General features: G+C 39.9%; 2 protein-coding genes across 2 annotated transcripts in view; one reads left to right on the forward strand and one right to left on the reverse strand.

Annotated features, from left to right (window-relative positions):
• Nucleotides 1–1,811: 1,811 nt before the first annotated feature.
• LOC134482335 (elongin-C-like) lies at nt 1,812–2,229 on the reverse strand. The gene has a single exon (XM_063275825.1). The coding sequence runs from the start codon at nt 2,175–2,177 to the stop codon at nt 1,839–1,841; it is 339 nt and encodes a 112-aa protein (XP_063131895.1). The 5' UTR covers nt 2,178–2,229; the 3' UTR covers nt 1,812–1,838.
• An 18,353-nt stretch (nt 2,230–20,582) lies between these two features.
• The window catches only part of LOC134482340 (ankyrin repeat domain-containing protein 7-like), a 9,526-nt gene continuing 3,044 nt past the window's right edge, over nt 20,583–27,064 (forward strand). The window contains exons 1-3 of the mRNA XM_063275830.1: nt 20,583–21,295; nt 25,786–25,900; nt 26,628–26,801. Of these exons, the coding sequence (XP_063131900.1) occupies nt 21,039–21,295; nt 25,786–25,900; nt 26,628–26,801 (546 nt within the window). The 5' untranslated portion in view covers nt 20,583–21,038. The remainder of the gene's footprint in view (nt 21,296–25,785; nt 25,901–26,627; nt 26,802–27,064) is intronic.

A 27,064-nucleotide genomic window follows, 5' to 3' on the forward strand; every position in this document is an offset into this window, starting at 1 on the left:
TTGGGCCAGGGATGTGGGCAGGGGTGAGCAGTGTTGGTGGTCTCTTCTGCTCTGCAGCCTCAGGAGTGGGTTGGGAGACCTTTAATGACTGCTTCTATTTCCTTAGGTGTTATGGGGTTGTTTAACTGGTTTATCTGTTCCTGATTTAACTTCGGTACCTGGTATCTGTCTAGGAAATTGTCCATTTCCTGCCGATTTTCAAGTTTTGTTGAATATAGGCTTTTATAATAAGATCTGATGATTTTTTTTAATTTCCTCTGAATCTGTAGTTGTGTCTCCCTTTTCATTTCTGATTTTGTTAATTTGGACACACTCTCTGTGTCCTCTCGTTAGTCTGGCTAAGGGTTTATCTGTCCCGTTGATTTTCTCAAAGAACCAACTTTTGGTTCTGTTGTTTCTTTCTATGGTCCTCTTTTCTTCTACTTGGTTGATTTCAGCTCTGAGTTTGATTATTTCCTGCCTTCTACTCCTCCTGGGTGTATTTGCTTCTTTTTGTTCTAGAGCTTTTAGGTGTGCTGTCAAGCTGCTGATATAGGCTCTCTCCTGTTTCTTTCTGCAGGCACTAAGAACTATGAGTTTTCCTCTTAGCACAGCTTTAATTGTGTCCCATACGTGTGGGTATGTCGTACCTTCATTTTCATTAAATTCTAAGAAGTCTTTAATTTCTTTCTTTATTTCTTCCTTGCCCAGATTATCGTTTAGTATATTGGACCATCCTTTCATCCTTGGGCTGAAGCCTAACTGATCATGATGGGTGATTATTTTGATGTGTTCTTGCATTCACTTTGCAAGATTTTTATTGAGTATTTTTACATCAATAATCATAAGGGTAAATGGTCTCAAGTTCTCTTTCTTTGTTGGATTTTTGTGTGGTTTAGTTATAAGAGTAACTGTCGTTTCAAAGAAGGAATTTGGTAGTGCTCTGCCTATTTCTGTTTTGGGAACTAATCTGGACAGTATTGATATGAGGTCTTCTATGAAGGCCTGATAGAATTCTGCAGTAAATTCATGGAGTCCTGGGTTCTCTTTGATTGGGAGACTCTTAATAACTGCTTCTACTTCTTTAGGAATTATGGTGTTGTTTAGATGTTTATCTGTTTCTGATTTAACTTTAGTACCTTGTATTTGTCTAGAAAATTGTCTATTTCCTCCAGATTTTCCAGTTTTGTTGAATATATGCTTTTGTAGTAGGATTTGTTGATATTTTTAATTTCCTCAGATTTTTTTTGTTATGTCTCCCTTTTCCCTTCTGGTTTTTTAATTTGGATACACTCTGGGTATTCTTGCTAAGGGTTTTTCTATCTTGTTGATTTTGTCGAAGAACCAGCTCCTGCTTTTGTTGATTCTTTGTGTACTCTTTTTTTTTTAAACTTGGATGATTTTAGCTCTTAGTTTTATTATTTCTTCCCTTCTATTCCTCTTGTGTGTATTTACTTCTTTTGGCTCTAGACTTTTTAGATGTGCTGTCAAGCTGCTGAGTATGCTCTCTCCTGTTTCTTTTGGCGGCACTCAGAGCTATGAGTTTTCCTTTTAGTACTGCTCTCACTGTGTCCTAAATGTTTGGGTGTGTTGTATCTTCATTTTCATTAAATTCTAAGAAATCTTTTTTTTTTAAACTGGCATTATTTATTTATTTTTGGCTTGTGAAACTTCCTTAATTTGTTGATGTAGCAAACAAATTTCAACTCTGCTATGCAAATGACAGAAGAAATCTGCTCAGCAATTAACTTTAGCGTTCAATTTCATAAAGGCAACATGCTATATGTGAAAAAATTACTAACTGAACTACAGGTATTAAATACTGAAAAAAATTAACAGTTTATTATAATTTATCTTATTTAACAATCTAAGAAGTTCACGGCCATCAGCAGTTCCAGTGCAATTTCAGGTGCAGTTGGGAATTCAGGAATTTCAGTGGAGCTGTTAGTATAGTGGACCTTGTAGGTAAAATACATGCACACTTTCGATAGCACATGTGAAGGGATCTCTCTAAAGTTGACCTCATTGGTTTCATTCTCCGCAAACTGACCTGGACCACTCAACATGGCCTTTATTGTTCCTGATGTTAATGCATGTTCTCTTTTTACAATAAATTCATGACCATCAGAAGATATTAATTTCACATACATGGCATCAGGGCCTTCACAGCCACCATAGGTTTTCTCCTCTCCATCCATTATGTTCTTATAAAATTCTATTTGATCCCAGAGGAAATAAATAGTTTCCTGGCGAGGCCGAGAAGCAGTCATCTAGTAACTTGCATCCGAAGGAAGTGCTAAGAAATCTTTAATTTCTATCATTAATTCTTCCTTGACCAAGTTTTCATTGAGTAGTGTGTTGTTAAACTTCAATGTATCTGAGGGCATTCTGCCATTATTGTTTTTATTGAAGACCAGCCTTTGTCCACGGTGATCTGATAGGACAAATAGAATTATTTCTATCTTCCTGTATCTATTGATGCCTATTTTTTTGACAAATTATATGGTCAATTTTCGAGGAGGTACTATGAGGTACTGAGAAGAATGTAAATCCTTTTGTTTTATTATTTAATGTTCTATAAATATTTGTTAAATCCATTTAGTATATAACTTCTGTTAGTTTCTCTATGTCGCTGTTTAATTTCTGTTTCTCTTATCTGTCCATTGATGAGAATGTGGTATTGAAAGTGGACAGATGTGTCTGTCTGTCCTGTGGTCTCAGGATGTTCCATACTTCTTGGTGTTTAGATCTCTTTTCCATGGGATTTGAGATCAGGGAGCAGTGTGATGGGCTAGGCCCTCATTCGTATTTCATATTTTTTTGCTTGAAGGGGAATTGATGGCACACCAGCATATTTTCCGAAGTCCACATGCTTCTTAATCATTTTGTTATTTTAAGGTGTTTATTAGTTGTTAAGGTATAGCTTCATATAAATAATCCAAGAATGAATTATAGTTTGAAAATATTCTTATGCTTATTGAATATTTTCTTCAAACTCTGATTTGTCCAAATATAGTTTTTCATTCTGTCAGTCCATTTATTCCTCACATGTAATTAAATGTCTATTGTGTATAATACACATTTTAATATATCTCAAGGTCAGGTTGGGGATTTGGCTCAGTGGTAGAGCCCTTGCCTAGCAAGCACAAGGTCCTGGGTTCGGTCCCCAGCTCCGAAAAAAAAATATAACTCAAGGTCTTCCCATTCTTAAACCTTTATGTTTCTTTGCTCAGTCAAGCTTCCTTATATCATATAAATGTAAATATAGCATGAAATGACCCTTGCTTTTTGGAACTCTCATTTCATTTTGCTGAAACCTTTTTGAATCTCATATATAGGAGATTGGATGCCATAGTTTATCTCCTTCTACTTATATTTACCAAATTTAGTGCAAGTCCAGGGATACATTGACCATTTTAAAACAAAATGCAAGGTCCTGCTTTGCTACATTTTTGCTCCCGGGTTAACATGGATACTTTATTTATTACCTAAGCAATATGTTGTGATCCTAATGGTAGCAAATATAGAAAGCTTAATCATGGGCATAAAAAATGAAATTTGGATTGAAAAAGTCAAAGTATTGGTGACTGGGGATTTCAATTTTCATTTGTTTATAAAATTTACAGTGAAACAATTGGTCTGCAGATCTGCATCTGTAGGTCATGCCTATGATGTATCAATCATCTAGCTTAAGAAGCACAACATGTCAGTCACCCACAAGTCATACAGCTTATCAAAAATCTGTCCCCAACACCTACATCATCCAAAGTAAAAGCCCACAGCCTGGCTACCATCCATAAGAATTGCCCATGTCCTGTCAGTCATTCACTGGAAATCCCCTCACCCTGTCAATCACCTACCAGCAACTCACAAAACCTGTCAGTCATCCAGAAGAAATTATCACAGTCTGTCAATCAGACATAACAAATGGCCATAGTCTGTTAATCACCCACAGGACATGGCGACTAACTTATATACAAACCTCTCAGAGCCGGTCAGTCATACATTAGAAACTCCCATAGCCAGTCATTCAATGGAGAGACCCACAGCCTGTCAGTCTTTCACAACATATCTCAAAGCCTGTGGATTATTCATAGGTAGTGTCAACAGCCTATCACTCAGCCCCAGGAAACATATACCAACTTTGTCACTTGTCCAAAGGACAAGCCCACACTCTATCTGTCATTCATAGGAAATACCTACACCCTGTCCATCATTGATAAGAAATAGCCAAAGCCTGTCAACCATACATAGTATGTATCTACCATTGTTCAGTATGCATAACAAATATGCACAGACTTTCAGTCAGTCCTCCATGGTAAATGACTGCTACATGAAATCATCCATAGAAAGTACCCACAACCTGTAAGGCATTCATAGGAAAAACCAACAACCTGTCAATCATGTGTAGGAAAGAGTTGCCTGTTTGTCAGCTACATGGCACACCCCCAACTTGGTAGTCATCTGGGGGAAAAATCTACATCCTATCAATAACCCATAGGAATTGCCCATAGCCTTAGAACCATTTATAAGAAATTTCAATATCCTTTCAAACAGCCACAGTAAAGTCAACAGCCTCTCAGTCATCTATTAGAAACACGCACAGTCTGTCAGTCATCCACAGATCACATACATTGCGTGAGAGTCATCCATAGGAAAAGCTAAGTGCCTGTCATGCATACAAAGGAAATGAACACAACCAGTAAATCATGCATAGGAATCTTCAACAGTGTGTCAGTTATCAAGAGAAAATTCACACAGTCTTTCAATTATCCAACAGTATTCAATTAAGATTAAACAGAAAAATTTCCAAAATCCACAACCCTCACACACTGATATCATAAATAGGGACATGATAAACCTGGAGACAGCACACAATAAATCATGCCGAGAGCAAAGATCCATCTCTGCCTCAGGCTCCTCCTCCTACATCATTCAGACCTCAGGTTTGCCATGCAGAGCCGATCCTGTTACCATGCCTGCTTGAAATCAAATGGGGAGATGTTTGTGATGAGGAACTTCATCAATTTATTCTAATAGCTTTATAAAAATCATGTAGTGAAGGAAGCACAGGATTTTGTTTCTGTTGACAGCACATTTTCAGAAGGGTTTAGTCCACGGTTTTTCTGCATACGGTAGCTAATTCTTCAGAGCTCCTGATAAAGCAGAAGAGTGTGTAATGTGAAAACAAGGCCCTGCCTTGTGTGTCCATTCAAGAGTCCAACCTCACCTTATTTCAATTATATTGACAATAGCAACAAGAAACGTCAGTAAAATGAAAGGAAATGCCTCATTGTGAATATGATCACATTTTACCATTGAAAGAAACACAGGAAACCCCGTGGGAGAGAGACCTCACCGCCTGATCAGGTGGGCACTCCTGAGGCTGCAGAGCGGAGGAGACCACCAACACTGCCCACCCCTGCCCACATCCCTGGCCCAAGAGGCAACTGTATAAGGCCTCTGGGTTCCCGTAGGGGAGGGCCCGGGAGCGGCAGGACCCCTGCGCCTGAGACACTGCCGGAACCTGAAGGAAACAGAAGGGATAAACAGTTCTCTGCACCCAAATCCCGTGGGAGGGAGAGCTGAACCTTCAGAGAGGCGGACACGCCTGGTAAACCAGAAGAGACTGCACTCTGTGCACATCCAGGCGCCAGAGGAAAACACCAAACGTCATCTGAAACCCTGGTGCACGGAGGCTCCCGGAAGGAGCGGCACAGATTTTCCCGGTTGCTGCCACAGCGGAGAGGACTTAGGCAGTACCCCACGAGCAAACTTGAGCCTTGGAACCACAGGTAGGACCAATTTTTCCCCTGCAAGAAACCTGCCTGGTGAACTCAAGACACAGGCCCACAGGAACAGCTGAAGACCTGTAGAGAGGAAAAACTACACGCCCGAAAACAGAACACTCTGTCCCCATAACTGGCTGAAAGAAAACAGGAAAACAGGTCTACAGCACTCCTGACACACAGGTTATAGGACAGTCTAGTCACTGTCAGAAATAGCAGAACAAAGTAACACTAGAGATAATCTGATGGCGAGAGGCAAGCACAGGAACCCAAGCGACAGAAACCAAGACTACGTGGCATCATCGGAGCCCAATTCTCCCACCAAAGCAAACACGGAATATCCAAACACACCAGAAAAGCAAGACCTAGTTTCAAAATCATATTTGATCATGATGCTGGAGGACTTCAAGAAAGACATAAAGAACTCCCTTAGAGAACAAGTAGAAGCCAACAGAGAGGAATCGCAAAAATCCCTGAAAGAATTCCAGGAAAACACAATCAAACAGTTGAAGGAGTTAAAAATGGAAATAGAAGCAATCAAGAAAGAACACATGGAAACAACCCTGGACATAGAAAATCAAAAGAAAAGACAAGGAGCTGTAGATACAAGCTTCACCAACAGAATTCAAGAGATGGAAGAGAGAATCTCGGGAGCAGAAGATTCCATAGAAATCATTGACTCAACTGTCAAAGATAATGTAAAGCGGAAAAAGCTACTGGTCCAAAACATACAGGAAATCCAGGACTCAATGAGAAGATCAAACCTAAGGATAATAGGTATAGAAGAGAGTGAAGACTCCCAGCTCAAAGGACCAGTAAATATCTTCAACAAAATCATAGAAGAAAACTTCCCTAACCTAAAAAAAGAGATACCCATAGGCATACAAGAAGCCTACAGAACTCCAAATAGATTGGACCAGAAAAGAAACACCTCCCGTCACATAATTGTCAAAACACCAAACGCACAAAATAAAGAAAGAATATTAAAAGCAGTAAGGGAAAAAGGTCAAGTAACATATAAAGGCAGACCTATCAGAATCACACCAGACTTTTCGCCAGAAACTATGAAGGCCAGAAGATCCTGGACAGATGTCATACAGACCCTAAGAGAACACAAATGCCAGCCCAGGTTACTGTATCCTGCAAAACTCTCAATTAACATAGATAGAGAAACCAAGATATTCCATGACAAAACCAAATTTACACAATATCTTTCTACAAATCCAGCACTACAAAGGATAATAAAGGGTAAAGCCCAACATAAGGAGGCAAGCTATACCCTAGAAGCAAGAAACTAATCATCTTGGCAACAAAACAAAGAGAATGAAAGCACACAAACATAACCTCACTTCCAAATATGAATATAACGGGAAGCAATAATCACTATTCCTTAAATATCTCTCAATATCAATGGCCTCAACTCCCCAATAAAAAGACATAGATTAACAAACTGGATACGCAACGAGGACCCTGCATTCTGCTGCCTACAGGAAACACACCTCAGAGACAAAGACAGACATTACCTCAGAGTGAAAGGCTGGAAAACAATTTTCCAAGCAAATGGTCAGAAGAAGCAAGCTGGAGTAGCCATTCTAATATCAAATAAAATCAATTTTCAACTAAAAGTCATCAAAAAAGATAAGGAAGGACACTTCATATTCATCAAAGGAAAAATCCACCAAGATGAACTCTCAATCCTAAATATTTATGCCCCAAATACAAGGGCACCTACATATGTAAAAGAAACCTTACTAAAGCTCAAAACACACATTGCACCTCACACAATAATAGTGGGAGATTTCAACACCCCACTCTCATCAATGGACAGATCATGGAAACAGAAATTAAACAGAGATGTAGACAGACTAAGAGAAGTCATGAGCCAAATGGACTTAACGGATATTTATAGAACATTCTATCCTAAAGCAAAAGGATATACCTTCTTCTCAGCTCCTCATGGTACTTTCTCCAAAATTGACCATATAATTGGTCAAAAAACGGGCCTCAACAGGTACAGAAAGATAGAAATAATCCCATGCGTGCTATCGGACCACCACGGCCTAAAACTGGTCTTCAATAACAATAAGGGAAGAATGCCCACATATACGTGGAAATTGAACAATGCTCTACTCAATGATAACCTGGTCAAGGAAGAAATAAAGAAAGAAATTAAAAACTTTTTAGAATTTAATGAAAATGAAGGTACAACATACCCAAACTTATGGGACACAATGAAAGCTGTGCTAAGAGGAAAACTCATAGCGCTGAGTGCCTGCAGAAAGAAACAGGAAAGAGCATATGTCAGCAGCTTGACAGCACACCTAAAAGCTCTAGAACAAAAAGAAGCAAATACACCCAGGAGGAGTAGAAGGCAGGAAATAATCAAACTCAGAGCTGAAATCAACCAAGTAGAAACAAAAAGGACCATAGAAAGAATCAACAGAACCAAAAGTTGGTTCTTTGAGAAAATCAACAAGATAGATAAACCCTTAGCCAGACTAACGAGAGGACACAGAGAGTGCGTCCAAATTAACAAAATCAGAAATGAAAAGGGAGACATAACTACAGATTCAGAGGAAATTCAAAAAATCATCAGATCTTACTATAAAAACCAATATTCAACAAAACTTGAAAATCTTCAGGAAATGGACAATTTCCTAGACAGATACCAGGTATCGAAGTTAAATCAGGAACAGATAAACCAGTTAAACAACCCCATAACTCCTAAGGAAATAGAAGCAGTCATTAAAGGTCTCCCAACCAAAAAGAGCCCAGGTCCAGGCGGGTTTAGTGCAGAATTCTATCAAACCTTCATAGAAGACCTTATACCAATATTATCCAAATTTTTCCACAAAATTGAAACAGATGGAGCACTACCGAATTCCTTCTATGAAGCCACAATTACTCTTATACCTAAACCACACAAAGACCCAACAAAGAAAGAGAACTTCAGACCAATTTCCCTTATGAATATCAACGCAAAAATACTCAATAAAATTCTGGCAAACCGAATTCAAGAGCACATCAAAACAATCATCCACCATGATCAAGTAGGCTTCATCCCAGGCATGCAGGGATGGTTTAATATACGGAAAACCATCAAAGTGATCCATCATATAAACAAACTGAAAGAACAGAACCACATGATCATTTCATTAGATGCTGAGAAAGCATTTGACAAAATTCAACACCCCTTCATGATAAAAGTCCTGGAAAGAATAGGTATTCAAGGCCCATACCTAAACATAGTAAAAGCCATATACAGCAAACCAGTTGCTAACATTAAACTAAATGGAGAGAAACTTGAAGCAATCCCACTAAAATCAGGGACTAGACAAGGCTGCCGACTCTCTCCCTACTTATTCAATATAGTTCTTGAAGTTCTAGCCAGAGCAATCAGACAACAAAAGGAGATCAAGGGGATACAGATTGGAAAAGAAGAGGTCAAAATATCACTATTTGCAGACGACATGATAGTATATTTAAGTGATCCCAAAAGTTCCACCAGAGAACTACTAAAGCAGATAAACAACTTCAGCAAAGTGGCTGGGTATAAAATTAACTCAAATAAATCAGTTGCCTTCCTCTATACAAAAGAGAAACAAGCCGAGAAAGAAATTAGGGAAACGACACCCTTCATAATAGACCCAAATAATATAAAGTACCTCGGTGTGACTTTAACCAAGCAAGTAAAAGATCTGTACAATAAGAACTTCAAGACACTGAGGAAAGAAATTGAAGAAGACCTCAGAAGATGGAAAGATCTCCCATGCTCATGGATTGGCAGGATTAATATAGTAAAAATGGCCATTTTACCAAAAGCAATCTACAGATTCAATGCAATCCCCATCAAAATACCAATCCAATTCTTCAAAGAGTTAGACAGAACAATTTGCAAATTCATCTGGAATAACAAAAAACCCAGGATAGCTAAAGCTATCCTCAACAATAAGAGGACTTCAGGGGGAATCACTATCCCTGAACTCAAGCAGTATTACAGAGCAATAGTGATAAAAACTGCATGGTATTGGTACAGAGACAGACAGATAGACCAATGGAATAGAATTGAAGACCCAGAAATGAACCCACACACCTATGGTCACTTGATTTTTGACAAAGGAGCCAAAACCATCCAATGGAAAAAAGATAGCATTTTCAGCAAATGGTGCTGGTTCAACTGGAGGGCAACATGTAGAAGAATGCAGATTGATCCATGCTTATCACCCTGTACAAAGCTTAAGTCCAAGTGGATCAAGGACCTCCACATCAAACCAGACACACTCAAACTAATAGAAGAAAAACTAGGGAAGCATCTGGAACACATGGGCACTGGAAAAAATTTCCTGAACAAAACACCAATGGCTTATGCTCTAAGATCAAGAATCGACAAATGGGATCTCATAAAACTGCAAAGCTTCTGTAAGGCAAAGGACACTGTGGTTAGGACAAAACGGCAACCAACAGATTGGGAAAAGATCTTTACCAATCCTATAACAGATAGAGGCTTTATATCCAAAATATACAAAGAACTCAAGAAGTTAGACCGCAGGGAAACAAATAACCCTATTAAAAAATGGGGTTCAGAGCTAAACAAAGAATTCACAGCTGAGGAATGCCGAATGGCTGAGAAACACCTAAAGAAATGTTCAACATCTTTAGTCATAAGGGAAATGCAAATCAAAACAACCCTGAGATTTCACCTCACACCAGTGAGAATGGCTAAGATCAAAAACTCAGGTGACAGCAGATGCTGGCGAGGATGTGGAGAAAGAGGAACACTCCTCCATTGTTGGTGGGATTGCAGACTGGTAAAACCATTCTGGAAATCAGTCTGGAGGTTCCTCAGAAAATTGGACATTGAACTGCCTGAGGATCCAGCCATACCTCTCTTGGGCATATACCCAAAAGATGCCTCAACATATAAAAGAGACACGTGCTCCACTATGATCATCGCAGCCTTATTTATAATAGCCAGAAACTGGAAAGAACCCAGATGCCCTTCAACAGAGGAATGGATACAGAAAATGTGGTACATCTACACAATGGAATATTACTCAGCTATCAAAAACAACGAGTTTATGAAATTCGTAGGCAAATGGAAACTGGAAAATATCATCCTGAGTGAGCTAACCCACTCACAGAAAGACATACATGGTATGCACTCATTGATAAGTGGCTATTAGCCCAAATGCTTGAATTACCCTAGATCCCTAGAACAAAGGAAACTCAAGACGGATGATCAAAATGTGAATGCTTCACTCCTTCTTTAAATGAGGAAAAAGAATACCCTTGGCAGGGAAGGGAGAGGCAAAGATTAAAACAGAGACTGAAGGAACACCCATTCAGAGCCTGCCCCACAGGTGGCCCATACATATACAGCCACCCAATTAGACAAGAAGGATGAAGCAAAGAAGTGCAGACCGACAGGAGCCGGATGTAGATCGCTCCTGAGAGACACAGCCAGAATACAGCAAATATAGAGGCGAATGCCAGCAGCAAACCACTGAACTGAGAATAGGTCCCCCGTTGAAGGAATCAGAGAAAGAACTGGAAGAGCTTGAAGGTGCTCGAGACCCCAAAAGTACAACAATGTCAAGCAACCAGAGCTTCCAGGGACTAAGCCACTACCTAAAGACTATACATGGACTGACCCTGGACTCTGTCCCCATAGGTAGCAATGAATATCCTAGTAAGAGCACCAGTGGAAGGGGAAGCCCTGGGTCCTGCGAAGACTGAACCACCAGTGAACTAGACTATGCGGGGAGGGTGGCAATGGGGGGAGGTTTGGGAGGGGAACACCCATAAGGAAGGGGAGGGGGGAGGGTGATGTTTGTCCGGAAACCGGGAAAGGGAATAACACTTGAAATGTATATAAGAAATACTCAAGTTAATAAAAAAAAAAAAGAAAAATTAAAAAAAAAAAAAAGAAAAAAATAAAAAAGAAAGAAAAAAACATTCAATATCCTTAGCATCAAGGAAATGCAAATAAAAACTACTTTGAAATTTCAAAAAAAAAAAAAAGAAAGAAACACAGATGTTTAAACAATATGCACATAGAATTAATATTTAATTAATGAATTCTAGTGACAGGTTTACAACGTGCCTCAATGGTTTACATTCCTTTCTTTTATTCAGTATTTTTTCCTCCATCTTTATTAACTTGGGTATTTCTTATTTAAATTTCAACTGTTATTCCCTTTGCCGGTTTCTGGGCCAAATCCCCCAACCACTCCCCTTCCCCTACTATATGGGTGTTACCCTCCCCATCTTCCCCTGTTACTGCCCTCCCCCCAATAATCACGTTCACTGGGGGTTCAGTCATGGCAGGACCAAGGGCTTCCCCTTCCACTGGTGCTCTTACTAGGCTATTCATTGCTACCTATGCAGTTGGAGCCCAGAATCAGTTCATGTATAGTCTTTGGGTAGTGGCTTAGTCCCTGGAAGCTCTGGTTGGTTGGCATTGTTGTTCATATGGCGTCTCATCCCCTTCAATCTCTTTCAGTCCTTTCTCTGATTCCTTCAACGGGGGTCCTGTTCTCAGTTCAGTGGTTTGCTGTTCGCGTTCGCCAATGTATTTGCCTTATTCTGGCTGTGTCTCTCAGGAAAGATCTATATCTGGTTCCTGTCAGCCTGCACTTCTTTGCTTCATCCATCTTATCTAGTTTGGTGGCTGTATATTTATGGGCCACATGTGGGGCAGGCTCTGAATGGGTGTTCCTTCAGCCTCTGTTCTAAACTTTGCATCCCTATTCCCTCCCAAGGGTATTCTTGTTCCCCTTTTAAAGAAGGAGTGAAGCATTCACATTTTGGTCATCCCTCTTGAATTTCATGTGTTCTATGCATCTAGGGTAATTCGAGCATTTGGGCTAATATCTACTTATCAATGAGTGCATACATACCATGTGTGTTTTTCTGTGATTGGGTTACCTCACTCAGGATATTTTCCAGTTCCATCCACTTGCCTTTGAATTTCATAAAGTCATTGTTTTTTGATAGCTGAGTAGTCTACATGTTTACGTGAAGGCTGTTAGTTTAAGACTGACAGCCATGCAGCTAAGATCAGGGTCTTAAAGCCCACACCCACAGTGACATGCCTATTCCAACAGGGTCACAACTTCTAATACTGCTACTTCCTCGGCTTCACACATACAAACCATCAGACCCAGGATACAGTTCAATATAATAAAGACAAGATAAGAATGGTACACAGCAAATATCATTCTAAAATATTTATGCCAAGCATTCACACTAAATCAGAAATCAGAAATGTGAAAAGTATATTTGATCTTCCCCTGTTCAATAAAATCATTGAAGTCTTAGCTAGAATAACAGCACAAGTGAATGAGATAGATGTACACCCTTGAAAGAATGAAGCCAATGTCACTTTATTTAGGCCTGGGTGGTTGATATACACAAAAGACTCTAAAGCCTCCACCAAAATTCCCCTGCAGCTATTCAATTGTTCAGCATTGTATTAGAGGAAAAGCAATGCATAAAACCAAGTTAGTTTCCTAAATCCAAATACCCAGCACACTCTGCAAATAAGCAAACTAACAGATTCTCACAGACATTATAGATTAAATATAACCAAGGAATTGAATGACTTGTACAGTAAAAACTCTAAACTTAATGTAAATTAACAGAAGAAGATACAGTAATATGGAAAAGCCCCATGCTCCTAGGTCAGAAGGATTAATATGGTGGAGTTGGATGTGATGGTTTATATTTCCTTGGCTCAGGGGTGGCACTATTAGAAGCGTGGTCCTGTTGGAGTAGGAGTGGCCCTGTTGGAGTAGGTGTGCGACTGTGTGTAAGGGGTTTAACACACTCATCCTAGCTGCCTAGAAGGCCGTATTCTGCAGGACCATCCAGATTAAGATCTACAGCTCTCAGATCCTCCTTCACCATGTCTGATTGGTGGCTGCAGTGATCCTGCTGTGATGATAACAGGTCTGAACCTCTGAGGCTGTAAACCAGCCCTAATGAAATGGTTTCCTTTTAAGAGTTGCATTGGCCATGGTGTCTGTTCACACAACTAAAGTCCTACGTAAGACAGTGGCCATAACACAAAAATTCATCTAGATAGTCTGTGCAATCCCCTAAGAATACCAACACGATTCTTTAATGACATTTAGAAATCCATCATTAATTTAATAGGTCAATATAAAGGAGCCATGTAGGTCAGCACAGTCATCAACATTAGCGCAGCTTGAGCCCTCACCGACACAGATTTGGAGTTAATACACCATAGAGGTAAAGCAATAATGAAATCTGCAACAGTATTCAAAGGCTCATAGGTTGGGAAACGTAATTAAGCATCTGTCCATAATTTTGTACACAGACAGCCATGAGTCATTGAACACCCCTGTCTGGGTTCAGGTAAAGCAGATGTCTACCCTTCAAGAGACTAGAGGCTCCAGGAAGCTTATACATATGGTGGAGTTGCTGGGCTGGGGATATCCTTGTGGAGGAGACAAGGGGTAGGGGGAGGAGGTATGCAATATTTAGATGTGGAACTGTCAGGGGGTGGATTGGGAGGGGAATGAAATCTGAAGTGTAAAAGTAAATAAATAAAAAATGGCTATCTTGCTGATAGCAATCTACTGATTCAATACAATCTATCAAAATTCCAATTCAATCCTTCATAGAGTCAGAAAGATGAATTTGGAAATTCACTTAGAATAACAACAAAAAAAAAACAAGGATAGAGAAAACTATCCTCAACATAAAGAAATAATAACAATAAAAGATAGAATCACCGTCCTTGACCTCAAGCTGTATTACAGAGCAATAGTTTTAAAAACTGTATGGTATTAAAAACAGAGACAAGCAGGTAGATCAATGTAATAGAATTGAAGACACCGAAATGAACAAATACTCCTATGGTCCCTTGATGTTTGACAAAGGAAATATAACCATACAGTAGAAAAAAGATAGCTTTTTCAATAATTGTTGCTGGATCAACTGGAAGTTCGCACCCAGAAGAATGCATATTGATCTTCTTCCCTAGTGCAAAGCTCAAGGGCAAGTGGATCAAGGACATCCACATAAAAAGAAAACACTCAAAGCCAGAGGGGAAACTGTGGAGAAAAGCCTCGAACGTAGGGACTCTGCGGAAATTTTCCTGAAAAGAAACACCAATGGCTTCTGCTCAAGGACTTTCAAATGGGACCTCATAATATTGCAAAGCTTCTCTAAGGCAAAGGATACTGTCTTTAGGACAACACGGCAACCAAGAGATTGGGAAAAGGTCTTTACCAATCCTACATTCAATAGAGGTCTAATATCCAATATGTACTAAGAACTCAAGAACTTAGACTCCAGAGAGCCAAATAATCCTATTAGAGAAATGGATATAGAACTAAACAGAGAAATCTCAGCTGAGGAATATCGAACAACTGAAAAGTACCTGTAGAAATGTTCTTCAACAATCTTAGTCATTAGGGGAATGCAAATCAAAACAATGCTGAGATTCTACTTCACACCCCTCAGAGTGGCTAGGAACAAACCTCAGGTGACCACAGATTCTGACAAGAATGTGGAGAAAGCAGAACACTCCTCCACTGTTACTTGGATAGCGAGCTGGTACAACTGCTCTGGTAATCAGCTGGGGGTTTCCTCAGAAAATTGGACATAGTACTACCTGAGGACCCAGGTATACCCATTTCTGGGCATAGAGCCAATAGATGCTCCAACATATAACAGACAAACATGCTCCAGTAAGACCATGGCAGCCTTATTTTTAATAGCTAGAAGCTGGAAAGAACCCAGAAGTCCATCAACAAAAGAATGGATACAGAGAATGTGGTACAATTACACAAACGCAGTACTACTCAGCTATTAAAAAGCAATGACTTCATGAAATTCATAGGCAAAAGGATGGAACTAGAAAATATCATCTTGAGTGAGGTGACCCCAGAAAATAACACAGATGGTGTGCACTCACTGATAAGTGAATAGTAGCCCTGAAGCTCAGATGAGCCAAGGTGCAATCCACAGACCACATAAAGCTCAAGAAGAAGGACAACCAAAATGTGTTTGTGTCAGTATTTCTTAGAAGGGGGAACAAAAATATTTATAGCAGGAAATATGAAGCCAAAATTTGGAGAAGAGTTTGAAGGAAAGTATATATTAATTAACTAATTAATTAAAAAATAAAAATTAAAAATAAATCCATGGTATATGGGGAATTGACAGCACGTTAACAAATTATACTGATGAATAGAGACAGCTTCATGGAGAAGACAGAAACTTGGTCCATTACACAGAACAAGCACAAAAGTCAATGCCACATGCATCATGGAACAAAACATAAGACTTCATACCACAGATGTGGGAGATGAGAAAATAGGAAATATGTTTGACTTCGCTGTGCAGAATGGTACTTCCTGAACATTACTCCTATAGCATAGAGAATAAAAACATCCATTCATAAATCATACCTCCTGAAATTTAAAACATGGCATAAATCAATGATCATCATCATTTAGCTGAAAATGATGCCTCTACCATTCGTAAAAATCTTAATAGATTCCTATAAAAATAAGTATATTTACTCTATAAACACAAGAAAAGCCTTATCTATTAAGCTTCACACCTACCAAGTAGCATTCATGATACGTAAAGTAGTCTGCATGATTTCAGAACAGAAATGCAAGCGTGGTTATTCCAAAGCTACAAATACTGCAAAGTAAACCAGTTACTGGCTCGTAAGATGTTCTGGTACAGTAGTGGAACACATATTATGGAAATAATTCTATTTCCTGATTCTATTTCAGACACACTCTATGTGATGGAAGCCAGGCCTGAAACTGCTAAAGCAGCCAAAACCCTAAGAGTAGATATGTCCTGAGCCAAGAGGAAAACTCAGTACTCTTATCCGTATCAATGAAATGACTGTCATAGCTATAGATCTGTGTTTGGAACCCTCGTTAGAAAAGCATCATCTTCTTGTAGGCTATAGACACTAACACAGAGACCCCAACCTGGAAAGTGTACAGAGAAGGTGGTAACTCCATTTTAAATGGTATGACTCCTTTACATCTCTCCCTCAAGACTTCATTATCTCTATAGCAAATAAACGTAGAGATTCTAAGAGATTGGGGTGATAGATTACTGTAGTGAGTGACTTACAGACATAATACCAAGTCCCTAGTAAAAGAGAAGAAAAAACAACATGGAATCTGAGAAGTAATACTAAGAAGTCAATAGGATTCAAACAAGGAATTGCTGAGTGGATGAAGGTAGAGGTCAGTACTTTCCCTTTCGTGCATTCAGAGGACCTGTAGGAGCATCACCTAAGGACGGCACAATGGCACCAGCCACCCTGTGTTTCCCTTCAGTATTTAGGTATTTTAGTAATTTCTGCAATTTAATGAGTATAAATATCCTCCACTTGGGAAGACAGATGTGATGTTTGGATTCCACTGAGCATGGATGTTTGTTAAAATTTATTCTCAGTCTAATAGGTCAGGTCTGCACCTGAAGGGTGCACTGTGCACTCACTGATTTTGGTGAACAGGATTTTATGTGTGAAAAGAACAAATACTTCTCACGCATTTACCAGATGATGCAATCCAGGAGATTGGAACCTTGATCAAGGAGAATCCATGTCTCTGTGACTGCAGTGTCCTGGAGGTGACTCATTTGTCCTTCTTTGCCATCGGGCAGGCAGCAGGCCAATACCATGACAGTAGATGTATCCATGTCCAAGGTGATCCTTAGTGAAGCTCAGTTTTTTTCAGAGATAAAGTGACGTCACGAACAGCAGATGACGTTTGCAGACATAACAATTTATGGAGTCTGGTCTGCGTACGCTGTAAAGTTGTAAAAGAAAGCCAGCACAGCACTGTTAGTAAAACAGTCCAAGGAGAGCAGTGGGCCTCTGATTTGTGAGGGTTTATCATGAGATTGCTAAGTAGGACTCCCTCTTGTCAAGGACTCTGCTGCTAGTCCTAGTGACTCATCCTATGAGTGTTGACCTAAACTGTTTGCCTTTTAATTAAGAGTTTCCCATTAAGAATATCCTTGTAAGAGCACCAGTGGAAGGGGAAGCCCTGGATCCTGCTAAGACTGAACCCCCAGTGAACTAGATTGTTGGGGGGAGGGCGGCAATGGGGGGAGGATGGGGAGGGGAACACCCATAAAGAAGGGGAGGGGCAGGGATTAGGGGGATGTTTTCCTGGAAACCAGGAAAGGGAATAACATTCGAAATGTATATAAGAAATACTCAAGTTAATTAAAAAAAAGTTTCCCATTAAAATGTTCTAAGTGAAAGCCACAAGTTTCTATACTCTTTATTACATCAGTAGCTTTTTAGTGTATTTTTCAAGTGAAAACCAGTCTTCAACTGGTACCCTTTAAAACTTCAGGAGCTCCTTCCAGTACCTGATGGAATTAGGATGCCCCATTCTGTGTGGGGTGTTTTCAGCAAAGGCCCCTGTATTGGACTCATGACTGCTAGCATTTGTTCCATCCGGAAGACCTAGTTTTACAGGAATGCCCCCAAAATTCACTCTTCCATCCTCTCTGACTCTGCTCAACAGCAGCACTGGAGCCTTGGAGGCTAGGATGCTGGTTGATTTTAAGCAACTCTACAAAATGTGGATATAATCTGGGAAAAGTGAATCACAGTAGAGGTATCTTCTCCATCACATTGTCCTGAGGGCAAGTCTGAAGCTCATTTTTTTGTGATTGATGTATAATTGCCCTGCTAAGTGTAAAAGACAAAAGAGAGAACCCCAAATGGTCCAGCATGATGAATGGGTAAACAGAGTTTATCATATTGATACAATGGACTAGTCTCTAGAGATGGACAGAGGCATTGACAGTATCTTATGATAAAAGAAGCTATTATTTAATGACCAAGAAAGGGGATATTTCTATATTAGATGACTTCATTTTTGTTAAATACGCAAAATGACCTGGTTCGTGGGGGCATAGAAATTTATCCCAGCACTCAGGAAGCAGAGGCATGTAGATTTTCACGAGTTTGGGGCCAGCCTAGTCTACAGAGGTAGATTCAGGAGAGCCAGAGCTACACACACTCAAACACACACACACACACACACACACACACACACACACACAGACAGAGAGAGAGAGAGAGAGAGGGAGAGAGAGAGGGAGAGAGAGAGAGAGAGAGAAAAGGGGTGGGCAGAGACAAACTTTCTTGAAAATCAACCAATCACTCACACAAGGAATCACTTAAACAAACAAAAACCTCAAAAAACCAGACACCAAAAAACCAATCAATCTATCAAACAATGTCAGAAGCAACAGCAGCAGCAGCAGCAGCAGCAACAACAACAACGACAACAACAACGACGACAACATCTACACCAAAAACCAACCGAATGAGACCAAATGTTAGATTGGATTGCAGCCAGTTTACTCCTTAACTCAAAGCATCCATGAAACCCAGGCACATCATGGGCTATGGTGTGCTCTACACATCCTGATCTTAAGTTCCTATACTTAAAGTAACACTTCTGTCATTAAAGAGGGATAGGCTGAGCTGGTGCCTAACAAGTTGATAGGGGGTAGGATCTGGAGGAATAAAGAGTACCTTCTAATGGCCACAGAGTTTTCTCAAACTTAAAATATTTTTAAAACCAATAGTATAAGGGATGCATAATTTAATGACATAGTAAGAATGCACTCCTAGATTATATACTTGAAAAAGATGAATTTGCTGCATAAGTGTATTACATACCTGTAAACATGTTATTATTGAAAGATAATGCTTCTTTCACATGTATGAATGTTTTGCCTACGTGTCTGTGTGTGCACTATATGTATGTCTGGGCCTGTGAAGATATGAGAGTTCTAGATCGCCTATAATTAGATTTGAAGATGCCTTTGAGCTTCTTTGTAGGTGTTACTGTAGGTTTCAGGGTTTGAAGCTGACTGATGTTGAGGATTACCTTTGCCCTCCAGTAGCAGACAGGTTACCTTCCAGTATTATGAACTCTGGTTAGTAGTGTGAAGAGTCTAGTTAGACCCCGGCTCAACCTATCCCTCCCCCCCCTGTGATGACAGAAATGTTATCTTCAGAAGTCAGTCCTGAACATCAGATTGTGTAGAGCAACCAATAGTCTTGGCACTGGCTTGTGATGGTCAAGGTTTTCTATAGGACCCTTTGGGTAATGACTCAACAGGTTGTCACCCATTCCTGTTGCTGGATTTGTAACTTGGTGGCACAAGATGTCTAGGTGGAGCCTCGTGTCATGTTAGTTTTTGGCTCCATATGTATTCCATACATATAGGAAGCTAATAGAGTAGCAGATTTCCATTTAATTTTTTCAAAGGGACTTTAGTGTTTGTTGTCCCTCCCCTTATTTCCTACTTTACCTAGGCTTGCATACCAGGGCTGTGGGTGCCTGGTTAAGAAAAAGAAACTGACCCTCTTCCTTATCAAGTATGAATCTGTATGCCCATTCCAACATGCAGCCAGCAGGTGACCAGGATACACTGGAGAGAGTGATCAACTCCAGTCAACATCATGTTGATGAATATGAAAGGAGGGTAATGGGGCTTGAAAAATGCGAGGGAGGTAGAAGTGTGTACCCTTTGCCTCTACCCATTTCTCCCGGTTCCCTCTCATTAACCCCTCCTATTCTAGCTTTTATCTCTTCCCAACACTATACACTCCTTCCTCTTCCTGGGGCGATATTCTTCTGCTCCCTAGTTCCCTAGTAGATAGTCAGGAATCCTGTGTGGTTATCCAGATTGTAGTTCTCATATCAGATACTTAAAACCTAACATCCTTAACAGCAGACACATGAAATGTTTGTTGTTTTAAGTCTGGGTTTGCCAAATCAGGATGATTTTTTTAGGTCCATCAGGCCAGTCTTAGGGTTACAGATTGCAATGGCTGCCCTAACTGCCCTCAGTACTCCCTTTGAAGGCCATGCAAATAGATCTACTTCAGCGTCAACATTGACAGAGCTTTGAACAAGCACTGAGGGGGCTGGGCTCCTAACAGTGGAGTCTGAGGGGGGCACACATGGAGCATAAGCATAGGGTACAGTCCGTAAGCCAGCTCCATTGTGAGCTCAGAGCATGTCACTATGGTGGTGCCAGTGCAGCTGTGTTACTAGGTGATGAAGTATAGTTCAGTTAACCCTGAACGAGCAGGTCTTGCCTACACTTCTTTGGCAAGAATTGGTGATTTTAGCAAACTCTTATCGTATAATTTGGGAGGTGGAGATTAGCTAAATGGGAGGGAAGAGAGAGTAAGAAGGTCCTGGGCGGCCCTAGCGCTCCATAATGGAGGAAGATTTTGAATATGATGCTCTGGCATTGAAGTTCCCCAGAAGGGGACGCTGGTACACCCGTCTGTGGCGCTCCTGTCCTGGTTTTGGATGCCTGCGTCAAAAGAAAACGACGAAATTTCCCCTCTATCTGATCGGGTATGATCCCGTGGGTCGATTACAAACAGCGGCCTGTGTTGGGGACGTGGAGAAAATTGAAAGTATGATCCATGAGTGTCATCATCATGTGGATGAATCTGATTGGAGGGGCAGGTAATGGGGCTTCAAATTGATGAGGGGAGTAAAAGGAGGAGGGTAGGAACTGTTAGGGACACTCAGGGCTAAGGAGGAAGACAAATCAACTTCCAGGGCTACAATCTGAGGGTAGAGAGTGGTCATACATAGGCTCATTTTCACTGGGGACCCCTGGGTTTTGTACCTGCTAAATGCTCTTAGTCGTATGAGACCTCCACACTGTGGAACAGCAGCTCCTAGGCCTTAATGAAACTACATAATTTTATTCTTATGTTAACCCTTACATTTTGTAAACATACAAAAAGACACACACACACTCACACACATAAATACCGTTGTTTTGCCTCTGTGTATTTTCTGTGTACCATTGTGATAGAACCTGGTGCAGGATCCCCTGGAACTGCAGCTATAGACAGTTGTGAGCTGCCCTGTGTGTCTTAGCAATCAAACTGAGTTCTCTACTAAACAAAACTAGAGCTGTTATTGCCAAGACCCCTATCTAGATTTTCTTTCTTCTTTGTTGTTGTTGTTGTTTTCTGTTTTTTCATTTTTATTAGATAGTTCATACATTTACATTTCAATGTTATATCCTGTCCTGCCTCTTCCATCCCACTTCCCACTCCCCCTGATTCTATGACGACTTTCTTAATACATAATATGATGCAATATAATAATGTATAATATAATATAATGTATATGATACAATATAATAATATAGTATAAAATAATAATGGATCAAAGACATTTAGAACTGGAACTGTGACCATGCTCCCATGTAATCACCTTCTGTACTGTTGTTTTTACATCGATACACATGTGAAGGACAGAGATTGTCCTCATCTCACTTCCTGTGCCCCACACGTGTGGAGCTTAGGGTGTGGTGGTCAGAGACAATGTCGACTGCTAGTTATGTTGTACCACCATGGGGTTCTAAGGCCTGAGCTCAGGCAAGCAGGCCTCCCTGTGGGTTCCAGCCCATCGTCCCTCTGTTCTGGAGACTCCACTCAAGCAAGTCCATGGTGTGCTTTATTTACTGTCTTGGAGCACACTGATCCTCACACTTGTAGGCAAGTGAGCTTTGCGGATCCCCTTATCCCAAGATCAGCAGTCAGGTTTTCAGGACAAATGCTTTACCAGTTGAGTTTTAACAACTACCCCAGCCCCTCATTCCTTTTTCTCTGTGTGTGTGTGGGTTCTTACCATGAACCCCCTTGCTCATCGTCCCTCCTCCTCTTATATGAGGGTTCACCCCCACCCGTTTGCCCACTCCTTCCGGATTCCCTGCCTTAGCATTCCGTTCCACTGGGGCTAGAGCCTTGGCAGGACCACGAGCTTCTCCTCTTATTGGTGCCCAACAAGGCCATCCTCTGCTACATATGCAGTTGAAGCCAGGGGTCTTTCCATGTGAACTCTTTAGATGAACGGATATCTGGGTTCTCTCCAGCTCCTGGCTATTGTAAATAAGGCTGTTGTGAATGTAATGGAATATGTTTCTTTGTTTTATGTTGGAGACCTTTTTGTGTATATGCACAGGAGTGTGTAAAGCTGGGTCCTCCAAACAGATTTCCAGAGTTGTCCCAGCTTGCTCTCCCACCTACAAAGGAGGAGTGTTCCTCCTTCTCCAAATCCTCGCCTACCTCTGTTGCCTGAGTTTTGATCTTAGCCATTCTGACTGGTGTGGCGTTGAATCACAGGGTGGTACTGATTTGCATTTTCTCTGATGACTAAAGATGTTGACCAGTCCTTTAGGTTCTTTTTGGCCATTTGATATTCCTCAATTGAGAATTCTTTGTTTAGCTCTGCTCCCCATTTTGTAATAGAGTAATTTGATTCTCTGGAGTCCAACTATTTGAATTCTATGTGTATATTGGTTGTAAGCCTTCTATCAGATGTAGGATTCATAAAAATCTTTTCCAATCTGTTAGTAGCCATTTTTTTCTAATGACAGTACTCTTTGCCTTACAGAAGCTTTGCAATTTGATGAGGTCCCATTTGTTGATTCTTGATCTTGGAGAATAAACTATTGCTGTTCTGTTCAGGAAATTTTCCCAAGTATTCCAGGCTCATGTATTCTAGGCTCTTCCCCATGTTTTCTTCTTTTAAGTTGAGTATATCTGGTTTTATGTGGAGATCCTTGATTTGCTTGGATTTTAACTGTGTACAGGGTGATAAGAAAGGTTTGATTTGCAGTCTACATGCTGAGTGCCAGTTGATTCAGCACCAGTTGTTGAAAAAGCTATCTTTTTCCCACTAGATGGTTTTAGTTCTTTTGTTAAAAATCAAGTGACCATAGGTAGGTGTATGGGTTCATTTCTGGGTCTCCTATTCTATTCCATTGATCTACTTGCCTATCGCTGTACCAGTATCATAACATTTTTATCACTATTGCTCTGTAATACAGCTTAAGGTTAGGGAGGGTGATTCCCCCAGAATTTTTTTTTCTTGTTGAGTATAGTTCTCAGGATCCTGTTTTTTTGTTAATGCAAGTGAATTTCCAAATCGCTCTTTCTACCTCCATGGGGAATGGAGTTAGAATTTTGATGGAGATTGCGTCGAATCAGTAGATTGCTTTTGGACAGATGGCCAATTTTATAATGTTAATCCTGCCAATCTGTGAGAATGGGAGATCTTTCCATCTTATGAGATCTTCTATTCTTTCTTCAGAGACTTGAAGTTCTTACCGAACAGGATTTTCACTTGCTTGGTTAGAGTCACACTGGGTTATTTTATTTTATTTGTGATTATTCTGAAGGTGTTGTTTCCCTAATTCCTTTCTTAGCCTATTCATCCTTTGAATAGAGAAAGGCTACTGATTTGTTTGAGTTAATTTTGTATCCAGCCACTTTGCTGAATTTGTTTAAGGGGGCATCCTTGACTACTCCCTGATTTTAGTGGTATTCCTTCAACTTTCTCTCAATTTAGTTTGATGTAGGCTATTGGTTTGCTGTATATTGCTTTTCCTATGTTTATAGTAAGCTTTGAATTCCTGATTTTTCCAAGACTTTTAAAGGTTAGCACCTCATTCTTATATCCTGTCTTTATGGTTGAAGGGGAATCGATGACACACCAGCATATTTTCCCTAGTTCACATGCTTCTTGATCATTTTGTTATTCTAAGATGTTAATTAGTCTTTAAGGTGGAGCTTCATATAAAGAATACAAGAATGAAGTTTAGTTTTAAAATATTCTTCTGTTCATTGAATATTTTCTTTAAAAACACTGAATTGTCCAATGGTAATTTTTCATTCTGTCAGTCCATTTATTCCCCACATGTAACTTAGATATCCCCTGTGTAGAATACACGTTGTAATATCTCTCAAGATCTTCCCATTTGTAAAACTTCATTTCTCTGCCCAGTCAAGCTTCCTTACATTCTATAAATTTAAATATAACATGAAATGAACATTACTCTTTGGAACCCTTCTTTCATTTTACTGAACCTCTATGAATCTCAAGCAAGGCAGCTATGCCACCATAGGTTATTACCTTGTAGCAATATTTACCTGATTTTGGTGTGAGTCCATGGGCACATTGATCAATATACGGCAAAGCATGAGGTCCTGGTTTCTATACCGAGTATAGAAGTGTTACATATGGGCATAAAAAATGAAATGTGAAAATAAAAATAAAAGAAAGTATTGAGGACTGAGGGCTTATATTTTGTTCACTGTTAAAAATGTACATAGATGCAAGTGACCGGTAAAATTGCCACTTACCTGTTGATTGTGACATATTTTGTTTAATGTAGGCCACAATGGGTTGCATGATAATTACCTTTAATTTTGTAAAGTGCTAAAAGTATTGCTAATTATAGTTGTAAAATAATAAAAAGGATAAATGACCTTCCATTCTTAGAGAGGGTAAAATGTGAATGAAAATGAAGGTAACCACAATAGATAAGATAGGAGGATTAAGAAATGTAAACTTCTTTTATATGAATTTTTTTATGTGTACTGCTGATAAAATCCTGTTTTTCTCTCACAGAATAGTTCTGTTTGTTATCACTAGGAAGAGAAATCATTACCATGATCAGGAAATGCTGAGCTCTCAGGAGCTGGAAATGCTTGTAGTGTTGTAGCAGATTTCTTCCCCATTCGAACTGAAACATCAGAGTAGCCCCTATTAAGATATGTTTAATGTTCATCCCTTGGATGGGGACATGGAGTCATGGAGCTCCTGAAAATACCGAGGAGTAACTAGTAAGTTCCAGATATTAGAGTATGATTTAAATTCAAGCTGAGATCAATTTGGGAACTTTTCTAGGATTCAGACAGGCTGCTTTGAGCAGCGAAGAAGGTCAGGATAGAACACCTGCCTTAAATAGGAAGAGTCATGTACCATATCCCTAGCACAGTAAATGAACATTCGAGTAGACCTCAATAAATAAGAACATTGTAGTTACTTTCTTCCATCAGATAGAAATCACCTTCATATTATGTAGTACTTACAGGTGATGATAGTCTTACTGGGAATTCAGAGATGTTGCTAAATGTGTTTTCAATTTGCAGGACATCGCTGCATTATGCGAGTGCCCACAACCATCCAGATGTAGTGACACTGTTATTAGAAAATAAGTCCAACATTAACATCCAGGATGATGAAGGCTGCACACCGTTGATTAAGGTAGCTATTGGCCATCTGTTTTGGTATGAAATGGATTAGAGGTGTCCTTGTTTGGTTTCTGTTGTTGTGAGAAAACACAGACCAAAACTTACTCAGGAGAGGAAAAAGTTATTTAGCTTACATTTATTCATCCCAGTTGATCCTCATGGGAAACCTGGTCAGGAACTCAAATAAGGAACTGGGGGGAAGAACTAAACTAGAGATCAGGGGAGAATGCAGCTTTCCATGGCTTTTACACAGGTTTGGTCAGCTTTTTTTTATACAACTTTGAACTCAGGCATGCCCCTACCACAAGACCTTGGGCTTTCCTACTTCTGTCTAAATAAAAAAAAATAGTTCCACACAGTGCCCCAGAGGCCAGTCCAATTCCTCAAGTGAGGATCTTTCCAGGTGTATTAAGCATGTATCACATTGGCAAAAAGAACAAAATCTAAGCAAACAAGCAATCTCTGCATTGTGACAGCCAACCAGCACAGACCTGAGTGCTTAGGACATCTAGGTGGGTTGGTAGAACCCCTTAATTCTACCACTTGGAAAAAGATGTGGTGGGGAGATCATTAAATGAGTCAAGCCTGGAGTATTTAAGAAGACCTTGTGTCAAAATGGAGGGAAAATATGAATAACTAAAACTCTGTCTGATTTCAGAGAAACTATTCAGTGCCATTGTAGAAATGTCTCCCTTGGCTTCCTTGAAGTGAAGATGTATTTCTTTGTACAATTTCCACAGGCTGCGCAGCGGGACAACACACATTGTGTTTGTGTATTGCTCAGGCACAATGCTAATCCAAATTTGATGGATTACAGTGGGAATACAGCCTTTCACCATGCCATTTCCAGGGGCAGCATAGCAATTGTAAAGATGCTCCTGGAGTACAACGTAGATATTGAAGCCAAAACAGAGGTAAAGGTCATTCAACTTCATTCCCAATGCACTTCTAGCTACTTCTAGCTGGGACACTCAGACCTATTTTCTACATGCAGAACCTCAAGCATTCTCACTGAATGTGTTCAGAGGAACGCTTTTTCTCTTTAAATATGTGTGTGTGTGTGTGTGTGTGTGTGTGTGTATTTATAATTAGTGCCAAAAAACCCACAGAATAGCATATTTTGTCTCAGCGTTGACTTTAAGTTTGAAATTCAAGATTATAGGCTTTAGGATTACAC

This window comes from Rattus norvegicus, chromosome 16 (genome assembly GCF_036323735.1).
Source record: "Rattus norvegicus strain BN/NHsdMcwi chromosome 16, GRCr8, whole genome shotgun sequence".
NCBI classification, from domain to species: domain Eukaryota; kingdom Metazoa; phylum Chordata; class Mammalia; order Rodentia; family Muridae; genus Rattus; species Rattus norvegicus.